A 20,068-nucleotide genomic window follows, 5' to 3' on the forward strand; every position below is an offset into this window, starting at 1 on the left:
CCTTTCTTGGGTTGGAAATGTCTGAATTATTGTCAGAAAGCCGGTATCACAAAAGACGCCAGGAACAGGACAAAGCAACCGGATGCTGCTTTGAAGGGCCCTGGGCAGAGCAGCAGTCTGTCCCAAGGGACAGATGATAGTTAAACTGGACTTTGCTGTTCCCAGCAAGGAAGCGGGGGCAGATACTTTGCCCATGTGCCCATGTGTGTGCCATTGAGGCACGCACACCAGCGAATGCATAGTAGGAAGGGGCTCTCAGCTCTCAGGCTTCTACAATGATTCCCTTGAGGAGCGGGGTTGTGGGGTCTCGGGGTAACATCACAAGGACCAACTGCAATTCAAGTTTACTTTTATTCAAGTGTCATCCTAGCTACTCTTGCCCAAAGGTGACAGGAAGAGCTACAGCTTAGCTGAGCTGTGACACTCAATCCTCCTGGACCTTATCCTGGAGAACAATCAGCAACCAAGGAGCCTGAATCCCACACGCTTCCTCAATGAGGCACGCTTAACCGCTGGATACGAGAACGTGCTAAGCTGCCCGGCGCTGGATGCTGCTCCCTGTGTCTCCAGGACACAGAAGGTAGGGAGTACCACCAATTCCAGAAACGAAAACCCAGCCTCTCACAGCAAAACCTCCAGACCCACAGAGGGGCTTAAAGACAACTCGGGAACCTTGGCTCCAATGAAACGCCCACATTTTGAAGCAAACATATCTGTTTGGAGAGAAAATACAACTCAGGGGTAAATGTTACACAGCAGAGACAAACTGTCACCTGGGACATTGCTCTGGACATTGCTCTGGACAATACTGTCCACATGTGTGGGCCACAGAACATGGGGCTGGTCAGACTGGACTTGTCTCTCCTCTGGAAACCATCCAGCGATGGTTCAGAAAGTCCCGGTGGAGGGAAATGGGAAAGATGGGAGGAATGTCAAAAAAAGAGGAATGTCTCTGTCCCAACCCATCACCATGGAAGAATACTGAGAAATTGGGGGGGGGGCAGGGGGAGGGGCAGGAAAGTAGGGGGCGGAGTAGGGAATGAGACAGGACAGGCGGGTTCCCTGAAATGACTGAAGTGCACAGTAAGATGACTGCCCATACTTTCTGAGGCATGGTCCCCAACTTTTCAATGTGGCTCTTCTCCTGGAGAGATGCTGGCAGCTTGACGGGCTGAGAAGCCTTTTACCAGTTACACCGAAATGGCTGTCCCTGCTATTCTAGATAAAACGAATAAATGTATGCCCGCGCCCCAAATAGGCAATTGCCGCCTACAAGAGAAGCCAAGAGAAACACAACACTCAGTAGCAGGCTTTGTGTTTTGCTCCTATTCAGTGTCCAGACCTGTCACCAAAGAAGAAATGGAGACCCAAGGGTCACCTTGAAGCAAAGCCAGAGGCCTTTTGGCAGCAAATTCCCCATCTGGGTTGGGAAAAAGTGCATCACCTGGAATCCAGCCCAGGCACTCCCCAGCCCCGCCCTGCTTGGAGGCACCCCAGTTTTCTTCCCTTCCGTCTTCCTAGTCCCCTGGGTCACTTTCACGACAGTTTGTTTCCATGTATTAAAGGAATGACGTAGACAGAAATGTCATCTCCTGAGCCCAGTCGGTCATTTGATATCCGCCATCCTCGGTCCTTCAGGACGCCTCGGGCACGCATCACCAGGTCCTGAGCTGCCAGCGTGTACCTGTGCAAGGAGACACAGGGGAAAGCCGGTCACAACAGCAAGGGTAGGTCAACCAGAGAGGCCGGAAAGGAAGCATCGGTATGGCCACCATTTTCCAATTACCCTCACAGTTCTCAACGACAACAGCAACAATTACCATGGAGACGATGACTTCTACTACTATTGAAGCAGGAGCCATCTTCTCACATGTATGTAGCTGATGCATTTTTTGGGGGTGGTAGATGAACGAGGTACCACATGAGATGCTCTCCTCCATCTCTCTGCCTCTCAGTCTCTCTAGATGTCATTTATTTCCGTGGAGCCAGAAGAATCTCCATTTTGGTGTTGTTATATTTTTAATAAAGACCCGCACAGGCCCAGTCTTCCATGACAGACAGTATTTGGCGAAATGAGTACACAAGGGGGAAAAAAAACCAAACCAAAGCAAACCAAAACCAAAACCCCCGTTATCAATGTTTATTTTTAGGACTACCTTCCTTTTGTATCGAAGGGTAGTGGTTTGTTTTACATGAATGGTTCTGGCACACCTTCTTATAAAACAGGTTCAAATGCTTAAAGGAAAGTGTTAAAACCACCACATGTGGTATGGGGAAAAAACGGGGGGGGGGGGGTGAGTGATGGATAAGCCCCGCTGTGGAGGAGGTCCCCTAGGCGCCTTTATTGGTGTTAGGTTTTTCTACAGTTTATGTCAGGACACCAAGGGACACTTTTATGGGGACTGACTCTAAACTTGAAGAAAGGGGTGATGCTGAGTCAGCAGAAAACTACCATCCAGAGAAGAAATGGCAAGTTGAGGGGCAGTTTGTGGGCACCGGCTTCTGTTAGCTATGAGACATAAAATTAAGTAAAACACTGGTAGCCTCCCCATCGTCTCCTCAACGGCTACTCTGTGCACAGTCTTAGCTAAGGGACTTAAAAGAAGTCCAGCAGAGCTGGACTTAGTGTGCGGGGGATTATTTTTCTAAGCCTTCACCAGGAAACAAGTGATTCATTTTTTTCTTTCTTCTTCCTTTTCTGATTTCACATTTGCCAAATAACCTTCTGATTGTGATCTGTCTCCCTGTGTAGGCTTGCCTACCAGGAAAGAGTATGTTCCTTTTGTGTGCTCTGAAAGTATCAATCAGCTACGTTTCTCTGCATAAATGTTAGCTAGCAATCTAGTTTTGTAAGCTTGGCTAAGGTAAGTTCGGTTCTGACAATGAATCTGTTATTTGTATCTGGATTAGATCACGTTTGGAACCTAAACAGCTAAAACACAGATTCTGATAAATCACCAGGAAAATAAATGTCACCTATGTAAGGCCTCTGGGAAGCTTGACAATGGGGCTTTTACAAGACGCTCACGAGCTTTTCCCTGCTCAGCGTTACCTTTGGACTCTCGGGACAGATTCCTTTCCATGTGCTCTCTAAACCTCCTAAGAATGCACAACACTCAGGTAGAGACAGACTTCATCTGAAGTACAAAGATGACGAACCTTCAGGGCTGGGGACACTGCAAGCTGCACAGCTTGTAAGAATCAAGTCTGTTCCTACAGCGGAGGTGGGTCAGATGCTACATTATTTAGTACAGAATGGATGTCTCCTTCCATGTGCTCGGGAGGCACACGGGTGGGAGGGACATCTTTTTCTAACTCCTCTCGGAGGATAAATGGCTTGATATTGAGTCCATTATACCTGAGCAACCAGTAAAGTCCCTTCTTGTGATCAAGAATTAGAGGAAGGACTGGAGGAGCTGAAAGGCTTCGCAACCCCGTGGGAAGAACATTATTAACCAACCAAACCCTCCAGAGCTCCCAGGGACTAAAACACCAACCAATGAGCACACATGGAGAGACCCATGGCTCCAGTTGCATATGTAGCAGAGGATAGCATTGTCTGGCATCAATGAGAGAAGAGGCCTTTGGTCCAGTGAAGGCTTGTTTTCTCAGTGTAGAGAACACCAAGGTGCTGAGGTGGGAGAGGGTGGTTGGGAGAGGGAGCACCTTCATGGCAGCAAGAAGAGGGGGAGGGGAATGGGATTTGGGAGGGGGAAGGGGATAACATCTAAAATGTAAATACAGAGAATATCCAATAAAAATGAAAAAAGAAAGGAAGAAGGAAAGAGAGGGCTAGAGAGATGGCTCAGAGAATAGAGAGGAGCACTTGTTGCTCTTGAGGAGGACTCAAGTTGAGTTCCAAGCACACACATGGTGGCTCACAACCATCTGTAACTCCAGTTACAGTGGATTAGACACCCTCCTTTGACTTCTATGGGTGCCAAGCAGGCATGAGGCACTTAAACATTTATGTAGGCAAAATGCCCATATACATACAAATAAGTATTTTAAAAAAGGGAACATCCAAGGAGGCTTTAGGTTGAAGAACTATGATTGTATATGTGAACTATGAATGTGTGTGTGTGTGTGTGTGTGTGTGTGTGTGTGTGTGTGTGTGTGTATCAATATTTCAGTCTCAAACTCTACAGCTCATTCTCCAGACTCACCACAGCCTCTACGGGGCTTACCTGAGGTTATTCTTGGTTTTGTACTATATTATATGTGTAAAAAATAACCGTGGGGGTAGTTATCATGTTGCCGCCAGCAACATTTAGGTGATGTTTATCTACCCGGTGACTGACTATCTCTGAGCCTCACCTCTGAAGATTAAGAAGTGTCACTGATGACGGTGGTGATGCAAACCCTTAACTCCAGCACATGAGGCAGACAGGTGTTTGAGTTTCAGAGCAATCTGGTCTACAAAGTAAGTTCGAGGACAGCCAGGGCTACACAGAGAGACCCTGTCTCAAGACAGGAGGAAAGAACCTGTTGACTCAGATATTCTTTCGTTAGGGTTGAACATGCCTTAAACCAGCCCGAGCGGTGGAGACTTGGGCACAGTAACCTGGAAGGCATGGCTGACAAGAAAAGACAGATGCATATTAAAATGTCAGGAGAGAAAGCTTGGACAAGCCCAGGCACAGCTCTTAATGGCTGGCTGGCTGGTCATGAGGCAAACAGGCTTGATCAGGTCTGGCAGTCTTGAGAAATGGCTGGGGACCAGGACAAGATCAGTCAGAAAGAGCACAGAGGCGGGTGACAGCCCCATAATGTTTTTTTCCTTTTTTTTTGTTTACACACACACACACACACACACACAGAGAGAGAGAGAGAGAGAGAGAGAGAGAGAGAGAGAGAGAGAATTTCATACATGTATACAGTAGAACTTTGACATTTTAAAAGTCGAATCCTAGGCCACCCAGAGACAATGGCACCTTATAAAACTTAGATCCTGAGGGTTTCCATCTCAATGAGGTTTTACTCTTTAAATATAGTTGTCACTGCACGATAAATTTCTTGAGAATTGACTATCCATCTTTTTTCCCTTATGTTTTGATCGTGGGCTAGCCTTTAATACATACATTTCCCCAGCCCTTCTCCTAGGCTATGAGCGTAGACAGTCTCTAACCCAGGCTGAAACAGGTCTGGAAGTTGACCTTGAACTTCTGATTCTTTTGCCTCCAGAGTCCTAGGATCCTGTGCGCCCCATGCCCAGTTAGTACGCGCTGAGTTATATCCAAGGCTCTGAACTTCCTGATACAGAAGCCCTCTGTGTTCCCCCAGTTTCTTCCTTTTCCTTGAAATCCTCTTACCAGGAGGGTCTACTACCTTCCCCTCCCCCTCCCCATCCTCTGACAGCCCAGTCCCCAGGCAGCCTCCCCATAAGCACCCTGCTTGGCTTATCCTGCAGACCCTGGAGTCTCCTCTTGAACGTCTCATTTTCTGTCATCTGTGCACGATGTACCCCTGTTCACCGGTGTCTTGGTTTCCATAACACGGCGTCTGCTCTCCCTGGTGCTCCTTAATTTTCTCTGTAGGCCCTGTTTATGTCTTAGGAAGAACCTGGCAAGGGTTCAGCTGTTCTTGTTCCTAGTGTGTCAACTTCCCCCCCAACCATACCTAAATGATGAAATTCTGATCCCCGTAACAGGAAATCACAGCCCTTAGTGCCACCTTCTCACCCTGGTGATTCTCAGTTACCAAAAAAAAAAAAAAAAAAAAGGTTTATTTATTTTATGTATGTGAGCACACTGTCCCTGTCTTCAGACACACCAGAAAAGGGCATTGGACCCCATTACAGATGGTTGTGAACCACCATGTGGTTGCTGGGAATTGAACTCAGGACCTCTGGAAGAGCAGTCAGTGCTCTAACCACTGAGCCACCTCTCCAGCCTGTATATTGTGTCTTTAATGGTACACGGCTAATTAAAAGAAAACCCAACCTTAGTCATTAAGAGTTTCAGTTATTATAAAATAGTGTACATGAGCTTTTACTCTCACAGTAACACAGACACAGACAGACAGACAGACGAATACACACACACACACACACACACACACACACACACACACACACACACGTGCTCTCGCAGGCTTATTCTGTGCTTTGCCCTTGTTTCCTTTCGTTTTCCTGCCATACTGACAGCTCTTCGAACATTTCGCCCCCCCACGCTCAGGTGATTTAAAGACTTATTTTTGTTCATTGGGCAATTATACTCAATTTTCAGTATACACTTGACTATTTCTGCCACACTCCTAAACGCTAAAACGACCTTTTCTTCGCCACCTAGGTAGCAGTGTGATAGTTTAGCTGGTTCTGGCTTTACGCCTCCGCTAGTCACTATTACCGTTTATTATCTGGGCAGGTAAGTGAACCAAGACGGGTGTGAACTTCTCTCTCCTCAGTCCAATCCTCACTCTGGGTTTTTTCCCTGCTACACAAGTCCATCAAGGCCAGTCCTTTAGCAGCCACCCGACATCATCTTTGGGTAATGAAAACCTTAACTTAAGAGGAAGACCTTTTACAAGGTGCACCACTGAAGACTGTTGTCTTCAACCGTGGTTTTAGATTAATTTTTGAAAATTGTATGTGTACTGTGTGTGTGGAGCGGTGCGAGTTTGCGTGTGCAGGCACTTGCTCACACTCATGCAAGAGTGCCGGTAAAGGGTGTTGAAGTCCCCACAGCTGAAGATAACTTGCTTACACATCACCTGACACGGCTCCAGAAACCCAACGTGGCCCCTCTGCACAGCACTGTTATTTATGTGTGTGCACGCCACAGCGTGCACATGGGGCTCAGAGAAGGAATTCATGGAGTCTGTCTCATCCTTCCGCCAGGTTCCCGGGACTCTAACTCAGTACCTTGGGCTTGGTGGCAAGCGCTCTTACAGGATGAGAGGCTGCCATCTAGTCGCTGACATCCTAGCTTCGGGAAGTACCTCACACCTGCCCTTCCCCCTCTGCTTTGCGTCCTTAGCTGTTTGCTGCCCACGCGAGGGGCCACTTCACTGTGGTGAGTTTCTAGTCTCTGGCTCTTTTCCAGATCCACCCCATGATTCTACATCCGTGTTTGGCTCCTTCCAAACTGTGCTATTGCGTCCGGGTTTCTTCTGGGGTGGAGGGGCTGAGAGGAGACCATCACAGCTTCCTGCCCTTTCTCCACACGTGTCTTAAGGCAAGATGACAGCTGCAGTCAGTTGTTGGCTCTGCGCCATGAGGTGTACAGATCTACAACAACCTTCAGTACGGGTGTGTGTGGGGGAGGGGATACTATGGAGTCTTTCCAGTACTGCACATATTTATGTCAATCTGGGGGCTTAAGATCCCTGTCACAATGAATCTTTAAAAAATGGGGCTGGAGAGATGGCTCAGTGGTTAAGAGCACTGACTGCTCTCCCAGAGGTCCTGAGTTCAATTCCCAGCAACCACATGGTGGCTCACAACCATCTGTGATGGGATCTGATGCCTTATTCTGGTGTCTGAAGATGGCTACAGTGTATTTATATACATAAAATAAATGAATCTTTAAAAAAAAAAAAAGATCCCTGTCACGGTATCACATTTGTTCTCTGTGCTAGGACTACCTAGTCCTTTCCTCCTTAATCCAGAGCCTCAAGTTAGTGAAGTATTTGCCCTCAGTACTCAGGTACCTCTGGAAAAGAACGACATCTAACTGGGAGGGAGAAACTCGGATCACCCCAGAACTTCTGGGCCCCACATTGTTCTGAGGCTCTGAGATCTTGTGATTGCCTCCTCTTTGCTCAGCATCCATGGCGCTGTGATGCACACCCCTCCCCCACCAGACACCCCGCCGTAGGACACTGCAATCAACAAGTGAGACTAGAAATGGATGGAGCGCTCTGGACAGCTTCCTGACATGCCTTTTATGGAATGGCAAACCCTAGCTGGAATGAAAGCCAACTGTATGACCCTTGTGAGGAAGCTTTCCTTGTGAAAAGTTCGGTTCCAGCCCTGCAGCGGGCCAAGCTGGTGGGTATCTCTGTATCCCCCACATTCGAAACTCAGGTTACCCCAAGCATGGAACCAGTGCCAAGACTGCTTTTCATCGAGACTGGCATACAAAGAAATCCCCCCCCCTCCAGAGGAAGAGCCCCCTCTTGTTCTCAGTTTATCTTTCTAAGGTCTACCTTATCAAAGTTGGCCAGGGTTGCTGACAATGGCAGAGAATGCTTCTTGTGGCCATGAAACAGGAAGGCTCTAAGGCGCTGAGACTGAACTCGAGGACATCTACGTACCACAGACCGAAGGGCATGGCAAGAACTTGGAACACATACAGAACACAGAGCACCACAGCGAAGGGCAGGATGTAGGTGAGGATGGGACGGAGGTGGATTGTGGATGCTGAAACAGGCTGAGGTGGCTGACAGTTCTGGAAGTTGGGTGTGGAATCGCTGTAAGGCGGTTACCAATGCCTTCCTCACAAATTCTTGCCCGGGCAGCATTAGAGAACTACGGTCTTTAGAAGCTCTCCTTCTCTCCCAAAGCAAGAGTCTTCCTGGGAGGTGAGGTGAATTTTAAGAATGTTTTTCTTCCCTGCCTGAAGCTCTCAATATTGATTGGCAAAGTTCTGCTGAACGAAATGGCTGCCAAGGAAGGATGGGGCTTAAGTGGGAGAAGGGAGGATCACTGGAGGACGGTCATCAGTGGTGGTGGAGAAGACAGAAAAGGAGAGGGGTTGAAACTATGGGAAGGTGAAGCTCTTTCTAAACCATGAGGTGACTCTTGATTCTGACACCTCTGCAATGATTCAAACAAGGGTTATGGACCCTCAAGATTTCATCTCTGCTTTCACACCACCCAGATGGGTGGTTCTGGAAAAACTCCTTAGCTTCTGGGGCCTCTCTTTTTCCTTGCCCGAAAGCCTGCTGTAGTAACACAGCAAATCTCAAGGCTTCTACTACGGAGATTAAGATTTTCTTCCATAAACATTCAGTATGGCGGCCGTGGCAGAAGATCAGGAAGTGTTAACAACCATCCCCTCACCAGACTTCCCACGAGCCTTTGCCTTAAATCATTTACCTCTTCTCTAGGCGGTTTCCCAGGAGACCACCTTGGCTTCAGCATGGGACTGTCAAAAATAAGTCAAGCCCAGGCCTCAGCTACCCATCCTTACAGTCGTTAGCAGTTATGGCAGGCAGAAAGGGTTCTCTAAGAGGGAGGGTAGGTGGGCAAGAGCTGGGGGATTAATGGGTTCCAAACATTTGCATATAAAAGACAACCTCGGTCTGTGGCTGATACCCCTCTGCAGTACAATGTGGCAAAGGAGGAGGAACCCCCTTTGCATTCAGTGCATGTCCTAGAGATTTAAGAGGGAGGAAAAGCTCCCCTACCCAGGAACCTCGGCTATGGTGATGCTTAGAGGGCCTTTGTTGTGCTGAGAAAGTAGTCATTTGTTTTGAGAGGAAGCACAACCCTTAGGTGAGCCTGTGGGAGGAGGACTACCCCTCAGACCAAAACACCAGTTTAGGGTACAAAGGACCCCACTTAGGTCAAGAAGCCCGAGGCACCAGAGCAAGGCTTCGGTGGGAAGGGTTAGAAAGCCCGCTGCTACTCATTGCTGGGGGTTTCCCATCTCCCAGTGCCAGTGCCTGGGCTCCTTGGTTTCCTCAATGGTGAATGTTTATTTTAGTTCAAGTCCCATACAGCAACATTTCAATTCAAATAACAACCCGGCTCCTTCTCCGTCCCCCCCCCCCCCCCAAGCTCTTTGAAATTCCCCGAGGTGGCCACACGGCCCAGCCCGCCAGCCCCAGCAAGAGCACAGAGAAAGACGGCTGTCTGTGCCATCCCGAGGCTGCTGCAGCCAGGATCTCAGGCTGGCTTCCAAATTCCCACGGATCCCAAGATGCTGAGCAGTGTACAAGGAACGGGAATGCAGATTTTTATCTAGTCTACAAACACCAGATCAAACACTCATGGATGTGTTCCTAAAACCTGCAAGCGATAAGGAGGGGGAGGAACACTTCCTTTTTGCATGTGAGACGTGGTTTCTGGAGAGCATATGGTGCTGCTGAGAAATTACTTCAACTAACTTACAGAAAGATTCCCCCCTCAAAAAAAAAAAAAATAAAACAAAAATAAATTTTAAAAAAGCAAAGCAGGAAAGAAAAGGAAGAAGGAAAACCTTCAAACCTTTGTCTTCTGCCAAAATAAACTAGATATTCCCAGGGCAATACAACCTGGTCTTGAGACTCCGTTAAGGCTGCGTGTACTCCTGACGGGTGGTTTTTTGTTGGTTGGCTGGTTTGGTGGTTTTTACCTTTGACCTTCCCATTCCTTCTCAATACCCACAGCTAATCAGAAGGCAGACTGGAAGAACACCTTTACCACAAAAAGTGTTTTATGCTCGAGGGAGAGGGGTTTTGGTACACTGGAACTTTAAGACTCCATTAAACTCTGGGCATGTAGTTCCTTATAGCTTGAGCCAGGCTTTGTTTAGATCTACGGAGAGCCCACATAATACCCCTGTGCCATGGCAGGGGCAATAAGGAACTGTCAGGAGCAGGGAAGACAAAACAGGGTTTCCACACAGGGGTTTGGGGAAGTAATGGGGAGAGCAGAGTCCAGCAAAGCTCTGCTTTAGCGTTCGGAGGTTTGGTTCAGGTTTCTTCTGCCTCCGACTGCTCACCTCCATTTTAGTAGTCGTAACAATGTATTTCCTTCTAACAAAACAAAACCCTCCTCCGATGGTTCAGACTCTGGCTCCCAATGGAGTATTTCCCTGGTGGGAACCGGGCCCACTAGTAAACCTCCGGCTTAGCAGAGCAGAGGGTCAGTTCCACGTTTTACCTAAACCTCTGAATCACACACTGCCTTTAAGGTTAAAAGAGAATCGGACCAGAGTTAATAAGAGGAAGGGTTCAAGTATCCCAAACCCCGTGACTTCTGACCACCTCCCTCTAGAATGGTAGTGTGATGTGTTCATCTGATGACCTCACACGGGAGTCGTTGCCAGGTCCCCCATTCCTCAGCACCTCAGGGCAAACCCCAATAAAAAGGGAAGGACCAAACTGTACCGGAGTCTGATTTTGGATCCTCTACAAAACTGCCTTCTAACATTCCGATTCCTTGAGGAGACAGTTCAAACAAGGAGAAAGCTGGGGCTCATCCGACCACAGGGTGCATTTGTACCCACTCGCTGCCTGAGAGGAAAGGGTGAGCGATATCTGACTGGCCTTATGCTAACCACTATGTCCCTCAGAAGTGGACTGGGTGCTACTTTTTCCTCTTTGTGGGGAAGGATGCTGTCCAGGGAGGACAATGCTGGCAGTTTGTTGGGAATGGCTGTCATTTAGAAACAAAAGAATAAAAAGAAAAAACCCACACACAACACAAACCCTCCAATCAAGGAACCACAGATCCTCAGATCACTGGTGAGCCTGAGCTCTGCTTCTTCCTATTGGTCTCTTCTCCAAGTAGCACTGGAGGCAATCCAGCTATATCTCAGGGTGAGACATGTCTCCAGAGATTCTCAAACATTGAAACATGTTTGTGTTGTTGTTGTTTGCATTGCTTTCTCTTTGGTCCCTGCGGCTTCCCACACTGGAAAGATGTCTTTTCTTTCCCGTGTTGAGTCAAACAAAAGGCTCCTCATTTGGTCAGCCCCCTCAAGCTTGGGGCACAACCACAGTTCACTTCTTCCAAGTCGTGATTCCCACAGGCAAACCTGGGGGTCTGACATTGAAGGAGAAAGGAATGAAAAGGGCCTCTGGAATCATGGCCTTTTCCTCATTTCAGAACTCTGACTGGGGCTGCAACCTTTTAGGGCGACCTCCTCTGCCGTGCCCATCTTTCTGCCCGGAAGAGTTCTCAGCCAAAAGCATGCCTGAGCACTCAGTGTTCATGGGCTTCTCTCGGAGACAGGCCAAATTATCCAGCTTATGTGTAACAATGCCACCCACATGAAAGAGGAGAAAACGCCATTTTACAGGATTCCAGAGCTTGAAACAAATTAAGTCTCCCTGACTGCCTAGTACGACTTCCATTACGTGGGGGGGGGGGGGGGGGGCACACTCACGGGGTGGAGGGACAATCCAAGTATGGTTACTCAACAATGTCTCCTGCACATGCTTTGTAATGGATACATCACACCGGTTCTGTTTCATTACTACAGGCTCCCCTTTCTTACACATGTGTCAACACTGATGTGAACTCAGAAGGCCCAGAGGATGGTTCTCATTCCTTGTCTGATGGCATTCCCAGGTTGGCACAACCAGACACACTGACTGCTGGGCCCCTCCCCCGTCTTTGTGCCTCCACTTTGCCGCTCTGCTTCCCGCCTCAGGCGGACTTAGTTCTTCTTTAGATTTTAAACATCCCTTGTTCCAGGCTATGTTCTGTATTTTTCCCCTTTCCTCATTCAAATGGCAATTTCTAGAAGCTTCTGTAACCCCATCTGGACTTCAGACTGTAAGAGGACATAGAGGAGTTTGATGTATCTCAGGGATTCTTTCCCAGAGTCTGACAGGCCTTGGCTCACACAATAAACATCTCAGAGTATTTGCCAAAGGAATGAATTCAAATAGGAACGGTCTCAAAGTGGAAACCCTTGATCCCCTGGACCCCTAATGTTCTCTTATAAAAAAACCAACCAGAATCTTTCTTATCTGTAGCCCCAAAGTCTCAATTTTCTTCCTCTCCTTTATTTGGTAGCCCAGGCTGGCCTCACACTTTCCATGGATGACCCTGGCACTCACCTTCCTGACGGCACATTTAAGATTAGGGTAACAGGTGTGCACCATCACACCCGGGTTATGGGGTGCTGAGGATTGAGCCCAGGGCTTTATGTATGCTAGGCAGCACTTGGACTAGTGACACCCTTTCGCATTCTCCCCGGCCTACCCCTGACCTGGCCAGGCTTTAACTTGCCATTCTCTTTGAGAGGCAAACTAAAACCCAAACAAAACCAAACCAGACCATTTTTTAATCGCTGTCCCTGCAAGTTCTCCTGAACCTTAGGCGACTACTCTGACTGGACCCACACATGCTGTCTGTAGGCTTTAAGTTCACGGTGGGAAGCACATGCCACGGAGAAGATGGGCTGGAGAATAAACCCGGAGGCAGGAGAAATGTAAAAGGCATGAAGTGCCTTGTAACTCCCAACTGGTGCCATCTCTCTAGCCAAAAAAAGAAAAAAACAAAACAAAACAAAAAAATAAAACATAATACAAGCCCATTTGTGCTTTTAAAGAAATCCCTCCCAACTCCAAGGCCATGGGATAATCTATGTTCCTTCCTTTCTTCCTTCCTTCTTCTTTAATGTATGAGTATTTGCATGTTCCCCCTGCAGGCCAGAAGAGAGTATCAGATCCCATTACAGATGGTTGTGAGCCACACCGTGTGGTTGCTGGGAACCAAACTCAGGACCTCTGGAAGGGCAGTCAGTGCTCTAACTACTGAGCCACCTCTCCAGCCCTCGATGTTGTTTTCTAAAAATTTTATTTATCTTTGCTTTTTAGCAGTAAGTCTTTCTTTACCCAGGTTTTACTCTTGTCTTATTTTATGAGGTAAGGGGGCAACTTTTACTTTTCCTATTGTGTTGATTAGGCTTTGCGTTGTCTTACTCTGTACAGTTTAAATAAGTGATTGTTAAGACATGTCTGCAATTTTGTTTCCCTACGTTTACCTTAGCATTAGCTCGTCAAGTTCCAGTTTGAACATCTATTGGGCTGGAGAGATGACTCAGTGGTTCTAGAGTACCTGCTGCTCTTGCAGAGAATGGAGTGTGACCCCAGCACCCACAGGGCAGGGTACCTGCTCTCATCCCAGTCTCAGGGGATCTGATGACCTCTGCCGTTCTCTCACTGCAGTTACTCCAAAGGGATGAGCACTGTGTGAGGGCCTGTCATCATTCACAGCAGCACGACTTACCTGCAGTAAGGACGAGAGACGGAGGGAAACGTGGTGGCTCACACTGCAACCCCAGTACTGCAGAGGTTGGATGCTCAGGGGATACCCTGAGCTATCTAGTGAGATCTAGGCTAGCCAGCCTTACATGTTGGAGTCTGTGTCAATCCCTCTTACTTACCCCACCCCCCAAAAGTTAAAATGCTGCTTTTTTTTTTTTTAAAGGGTTTCATGTAGCCTAGGCTGGCTTCAGACTCCTTGGCTGAGGATGTTCTTGAACTTCTGATCCTCTTGCTCCACATCCCAAGTACTATGATTATAGTCATGTACCACAACGCCCAGTTGATGAGGTGCTAGAGATTGTACCCAGGGCATTGTGCATGATGGGTAAGCACTCTAGCTCAGCCCCTATTGGTAACTTTCGAATAAATCAAGTTTTTCACCATCTGTATTCCGATTCACCTCAAGAAAGATTTTTATGTGGTCCCAAAAGTATAAGATATGTAGTCCCTTCTATGGTTTAGTTTTCCAAGCCATTTCTACAGCCTCTGCTGTAAGTCATGAGTCCCCCCAGAGACTATCCCGTGGTTATGAAGGCACAAACCTGTGAGGGTCGTCTGGATCACAGTTAGGAAGAAACTGAGTGATTGCTTCTGCAACTTCTTCATTTGATAAGACATCCCAGAGTCCATCAGTAGCCAGGATCAGCACATCATCTGCTCCGTGCTCATACCTGGAGAGATCGTAGACTCTCACCTGAAAAGAAAGGGGGTTACCTCAACGTGAGACACAGAGGCGGGTGTGTGTGTGTGTGTGTGTGTGTGTGTGTACAAGCTGTTTTCTGTCTCTGAGTGGCTTCAAGGATTCACTATCAAGTTACATGATTCCATTCCCATACTTAAGCTTCATGGAGTGGGTAGCCTCTTCCCAAGACTTGCTTACAGACAAGTAGGACCAGTCACCACTGTGAACAACCCCTGGAAGGGCTGAATAATTAACAAGAGGGATTTGAGTTGAGACAGTAATGCATGCATTCAGCTGAAGGGATGACTTGCACAAGGCCATTGTGTGACTCAGCATGAGCACAGGGTTGGCCTGCTCACCTTCCTCTGCATGTATCAAGAGCCTATCCTTTTCCAAGTGCTATAAACAGAAAAAAAGTAGATTCTTCCATTTAAGTCTACAGGGGAGACAAAGTTTATTTGGGACTTTAAGGGATGGCTCTGTATGTATTTGTCAAGGACTAAGGAGACACACTTATTTAATGCTCATTTGAAATCCTTCTTGCTTGTTTCCCCTAAGGCCAAATGGGCCAGAACACCCCTCTCTCCCCCAGGTAAGGGTAAGGGCCTGATACTACACTTCGGTTTGATAAACCCCCAATCTAGCACATTACAAAGGCCAAAAGTTCAAGCTGCACTTCTGAAACATGCTATCAAACAGGTTTCACACCATCTCTCATAGCCAACATTGTCTAATAAACTCTTTACAAAGGACAGAGCATCACTGGAAAACTAGAAAGAGATTACAACTCTGGGCTTATTTTACATGGACAGGGCTGGTGGGGGCAGATAGGGGAGTTTGGAGGTTTCATCAATATCCCTTCCTGATGCTGCAGAGTCAGCCTAACATGGATTGAGGACAAACATCAACTTCCCCTCCCTCCTTTACTCTGCATATCTGGAGAAAGCATGGGGTAGGCATGGGAAGAGGAAAAGAGAATGTGGCATACACTAGTGTCCCTTCATATGGGACACTAGTAACATCTGGCAAATCTTAGGCACAGACAGTGGGCTTCTTGGAGGTCTACCAGATGGCTCAAATTCAGTCTTTGTTCCAGAACAACCAGTTTGTCTAGCCCAGTGATATCCTTTAAGGGATTGGTCCTGTGGGTTAGCAGCCAGCTTGGTGGGGTAGCTGAAATCTAAAGAATGATTCACTGTGATAAATGAGCCCAAATGCAAAGCAGCCACAGGGGCCACCTCTACGGTCCAGAAGACAGTAACAATTAGCTAACAGCCCAGCACATGAGGCCCCCCCCCCCCAGGGTAAGAATGTACAGGGGCACACTCTTCCTACTTTTAAATATTTTTTTCTTGAAAGAAATGCTTGCTTAGGACCAAGCATTAAGAAATCCTGGAAAAGGCATTAAGCTTTTCAAACCAGTTTAGTGAGATTTGTGAGGCCAAAAAGGTAGAACTTGAGTTTTTAGGTATCCTTTCTTGAGCTGTTCATGTCTTGTTTTCCCTCAACGGGAGACAACCAACCACCCTTTGCTTTATGTTCTGTGGTTGCTGGATATGTTAGAACATTCAGAGCTCCAACGTTCCTATTTGGAGTTTATAAAGGAATTCATATATAGAGCACATCATTCCTCAAATGTTAGTGTTTGGACTAGTTAGCCAGAGAACTTGAGCACTCACAGATGCTTCTTAAGTTCTGGGGTAGAGTATGAGAGCTGCAGTTCTCTAGGTGTCAGAGATACAAATTACTTGGGCCATACACTGAGGAGCGAGGCCACAGGAGTCCTACTGAGCCTGGAAACCAAAGGTTCTCTAGACTCTGCGATGCCAGACACTATTAGTTTCTTAAGACTGTGGAAAGGATCATATATGTCACTCCGGGGCTCCCAACTCTAAGTCCTACCTTCCCATGTTAATTCCATGATGTGTTAAATGAGTGCTGGATGGCTCCCAACTGGCTGATCTACAGTAAGCTACTGTGACCATCTGAGTGACGCGCAACAGGAAATAGTAAGTAAATGGAGGTGAGAGTATCAGGCGGCTCAATCTTACATCTGTAGTTAGGAGGTGTTTTCATCTGCCCTTTGGCCCTTCCTAAAACAGATGTTTCCAGGACAATACCCAGTCTCGGCAGCATCTACCCTGTGAACAGGGTACCCAAACGGCTTCAAAATGCTTTTTGCTGATCCAAGAAGTGGCAGGTTGATTTCTTCAGTCAAGCCAGCCTACCCAGGAGTGGGAAATCTGGCCAATGGAACCACACCAACACAGCTGGAAATGCTGTTCTTCAAGCCCATCAATAATTGGGATCGTCAATTCTGTTTGCTTTTCTACTCACGGCTCCCTAGTGTGGTTTCAATAGCCAGCTCAGACATCCCTTTCAATACCATTTTCCACATAATTTTTATGTAAAGAATACAAAGCCAGTAGCAACCCCATTCCTTGGGTGCTCCTCAATTAACAGCCTTTTAGGTTTTTACTGTTATCCTTTGTTTCCTGCCCTTTATCCGGTTTCCAGAGGACTTTGCCAACTTTGCACTTACAGCCTGAGTATCGTACATTAACCTAAGATGCAAAATGCTCTTCGAAATGCTTTCAAAACAACGGGACTGGTATGCAAGCCACCCACCTCTGCAGTCATTGTCTCTAGCAACCAGGAGTTCAAAACACTCCAGCGTTCGCTCCACGTTCCCTCCCTGAAGTGGCTGCTGGCCTTCTTCAATCAGAAACAAGGTTCCTCTGATCATTCCCTGCAACAGCTTTTAATGTTCCTGGAAGCCTCACATGCATCTAGTGGGTTCTGAGGTACCGTAGGACTAAGACATCTGGAGAGTGTTGCTACAGGAGCCTGAGGGGTGAACTGTAAGGTGGGTACGGGAACACCTTGTAGGAAAAGAGGCTAGAAAACATGACGCGTGCTCCTAATGGCTCCCTCTCCTTGTTCCAATCTACTAAGAAGGGAGGGAGGGGCCACTAGCAGCCTTGAGAATCTTGCGTAAGTTGGAACAATATGCAGATGTTCTTTGACTTTCTAAGGGGTTGTGTCTTGATGGGCCCATTGAAGACATGGAAGAGCATGTAACCTATACATCACAGCCGAGCGGATGTTTCTGTAACTGTGGCTGACCAGGCACCAGGAGAGAATGTTACATATTACACTGCATTCTATCAGCCAGGTCAGAGACCAAACTTCGAAATACAGCTGTCCACAGTCATTGAATAAAACAATTCCAGGCCACACCAAGCCAAAGGCCGTCTTTTATGTAGACACGTGTGTGCTCCTCTCTGCCTCCTATAGTGACATTCCAGCGGCATGCTATGACAACACAGTTCTGTAAGATGACTCAAGAGTCTTGAACTCATCTAGGAGAGGAATCTGTCCATCTTCCTACTAGTCGGCGATCCTCTGCTTCCCTGGGATACCTTTACAGCTTTTGTGCAGGGACCAGAGGTGCGAGGCGCCACACCCTGGCACCTTCAGGACCTTTATGTCTTTATCCATCTTAGCAAATCTGTCAAACCGTCTTCTCCACTTGAGTACTGGGGTGGAGCAATGACAAGTTCCTGCAGCTCTGTGTGGCTCATGGAGCAGAGCAAGGGGATAAGGGGACGCACGGCTTCAGGTTGCTGTGCCGAATGAGTCTCTGGGACTTACGTATGCACTTGATATATCTCTTCTGTAGCCAATGCTGGCCGCCAACGCACTGTGTGAGTGCTGGGAACACAGGTGCACCCCACCATGCCGGGCTTTATACAGTGCAGTGCTAACAGGGACTGAGCCCAGGGCTGTGTGCGAGCCAGGCCAGCACTGCCCTAACTGAGCTTAGACCGCTCTGAGATCGGATTCAAGGGAAATCGTGTCATGTTTGCTCCAGTCTTCTCGTGAAGCCCTTGTGAAGATAAGGGAACTGAGTCACGGCTCTCCGAAGGCTCTGCTCTCAGAGCAGTGACACCAAGGATGCAAAGCATGATGGGAAGGAAGGGATGAGTGTGCTCTGAGAACTTGGGGAAGAGTTGCGTTGTGTCTAGGGTGGACTAGGAATTCTCATTCTTTTAGGTCTTTCTGAGGAGTCTAGAATTCACTATGTAGCCTAGGCTAGCCCCAAACGTCTAGCCATACTCCTGCTTTGGTATCACAGGTACTAGGATTACAGAAGCCTAGGCTAGTCCCAAACTTCTAATCATCCCCCTGCCTTGGCATTGCAGGTAATAAGATCACAATAGCCTAGGCTAGCCCTCAACTTCTAGCCATCCCTCTGCTTCAGCGTCACAGATACTAGCATTACAGGCCTGAGCCGGCACACCTGGCTCTTTGTGTGGGAACCATCATTCCTGATCTGTGCTTTAGGAACTTGGTGTTAAAATCCCAGTGTGGGCCTGGTGTATTAACATCACCACACTCTAAATAGTAAGTCATTCCTTTGACGTACAGGGCTGGGCTACACCGGATCCTAATTTCTATTTCACCATGAATCTGCCGAGCCCTGGGTTTCTTTCAGTGAGCTCAATGGGATTGATTTTGCTGTACAAGGTGCCCCACAATTTGCCACTGTTCATTTTTCTCCTCAGAGGTCACATGCACAGTGAATTGTGCGCTTGGTCTCTTGCTCATGTGAGGCTTCTGATACCTGCCCTTTGTGAAGAATCTTATAACACAGTGTGACCCACTGGGGTGCCGTTAGCTCCCGTAACAGGAAGTAGCAGCCAGGTTATCATAGTACTGTCCCCTTAACTGGATCCTTTGAGGCTCACAGAGGACACTGTTAACACTAAGGAGCTGGGTGTGTTGGTGTTCGCCTTAATCCCAGCACAGGTGAGGGAGGGGCAGGGGGACCTCTTTAAGTCTGAGGCCACCCTGGTCTACAGAGCAAGTTCCAGGACAGCTGTCTGCACACACAAAGAAAGCTGATGCATGCAAGCTGGTGACTCTTATTTATGCCTTGTATCCTGAATTGAGAACTCATCCTGTCTGTGTGGCATCCTGATGCTTACAGGCTGGAGTTTCTCTGGGCCCTTATTCCCACAGTACAGGCCTGTTAGTGACAATGAGCTTTTCCTCAGATGAAGACTGGCATCATCAAAACAAAACGAAACAAAACACCCGTCCTTTTTTTCTTTTGAACCCAGGGAACCCACTCTTTATGGGGCCTAACTTCTACACAATCGTGGGAGCTCTCACTCCCACTGAAAGAAATAATAGGAAACTAATTATAACTGCAAGCTTAAACAATTCAGTAAATGTTTATTAAGAATGGGGGTGGAGGAGAAGCCAGGCAGAAGTGGAGTCATTCCCTACCTGCCTCTATCTGGAACACACAACCACCACTTCCCACTGAGGACCACAGACTCCGGATCAAGTCCCTACATACTTTTAGCATTCACTTGGGATCAGACTGGGCTCCACCCATCCTGGGCTCTGCCTTCCCCGTCCTTGCCCGGTGCATAGATGCTCTGAGGG

At 47.6% G+C, this 20,068-nt stretch overlaps 1 protein-coding gene across 1 annotated transcript in view; it reads right to left on the minus strand.

Moving 5' to 3' along the window:
- Positions 1-247: 247 nt before the first annotated feature.
- The window catches only part of PPM1H (protein phosphatase, Mg2+/Mn2+ dependent 1H), a 233,462-nt gene continuing 213,641 nt past the window's right edge, over positions 248-20,068 (minus strand). Inside the window, exons 9-10 of the mRNA XM_080935861.1 lie at positions 14,472-14,623; positions 248-1,684 (exon numbers count right to left, since the gene is read on the minus strand). Of these exons, the coding sequence (XP_080791987.1) occupies positions 1,537-1,684; positions 14,472-14,623 (300 nt within the window). The 3' untranslated portion in view covers positions 248-1,536. The remainder of the gene's footprint in view (positions 1,685-14,471; positions 14,624-20,068) is intronic.

This window comes from Micromys minutus (genome assembly GCF_963924665.1).
Source record: "Micromys minutus genome assembly, chromosome: 22".
NCBI lineage: Eukaryota > Metazoa > Chordata > Mammalia > Rodentia > Muridae > Micromys > Micromys minutus.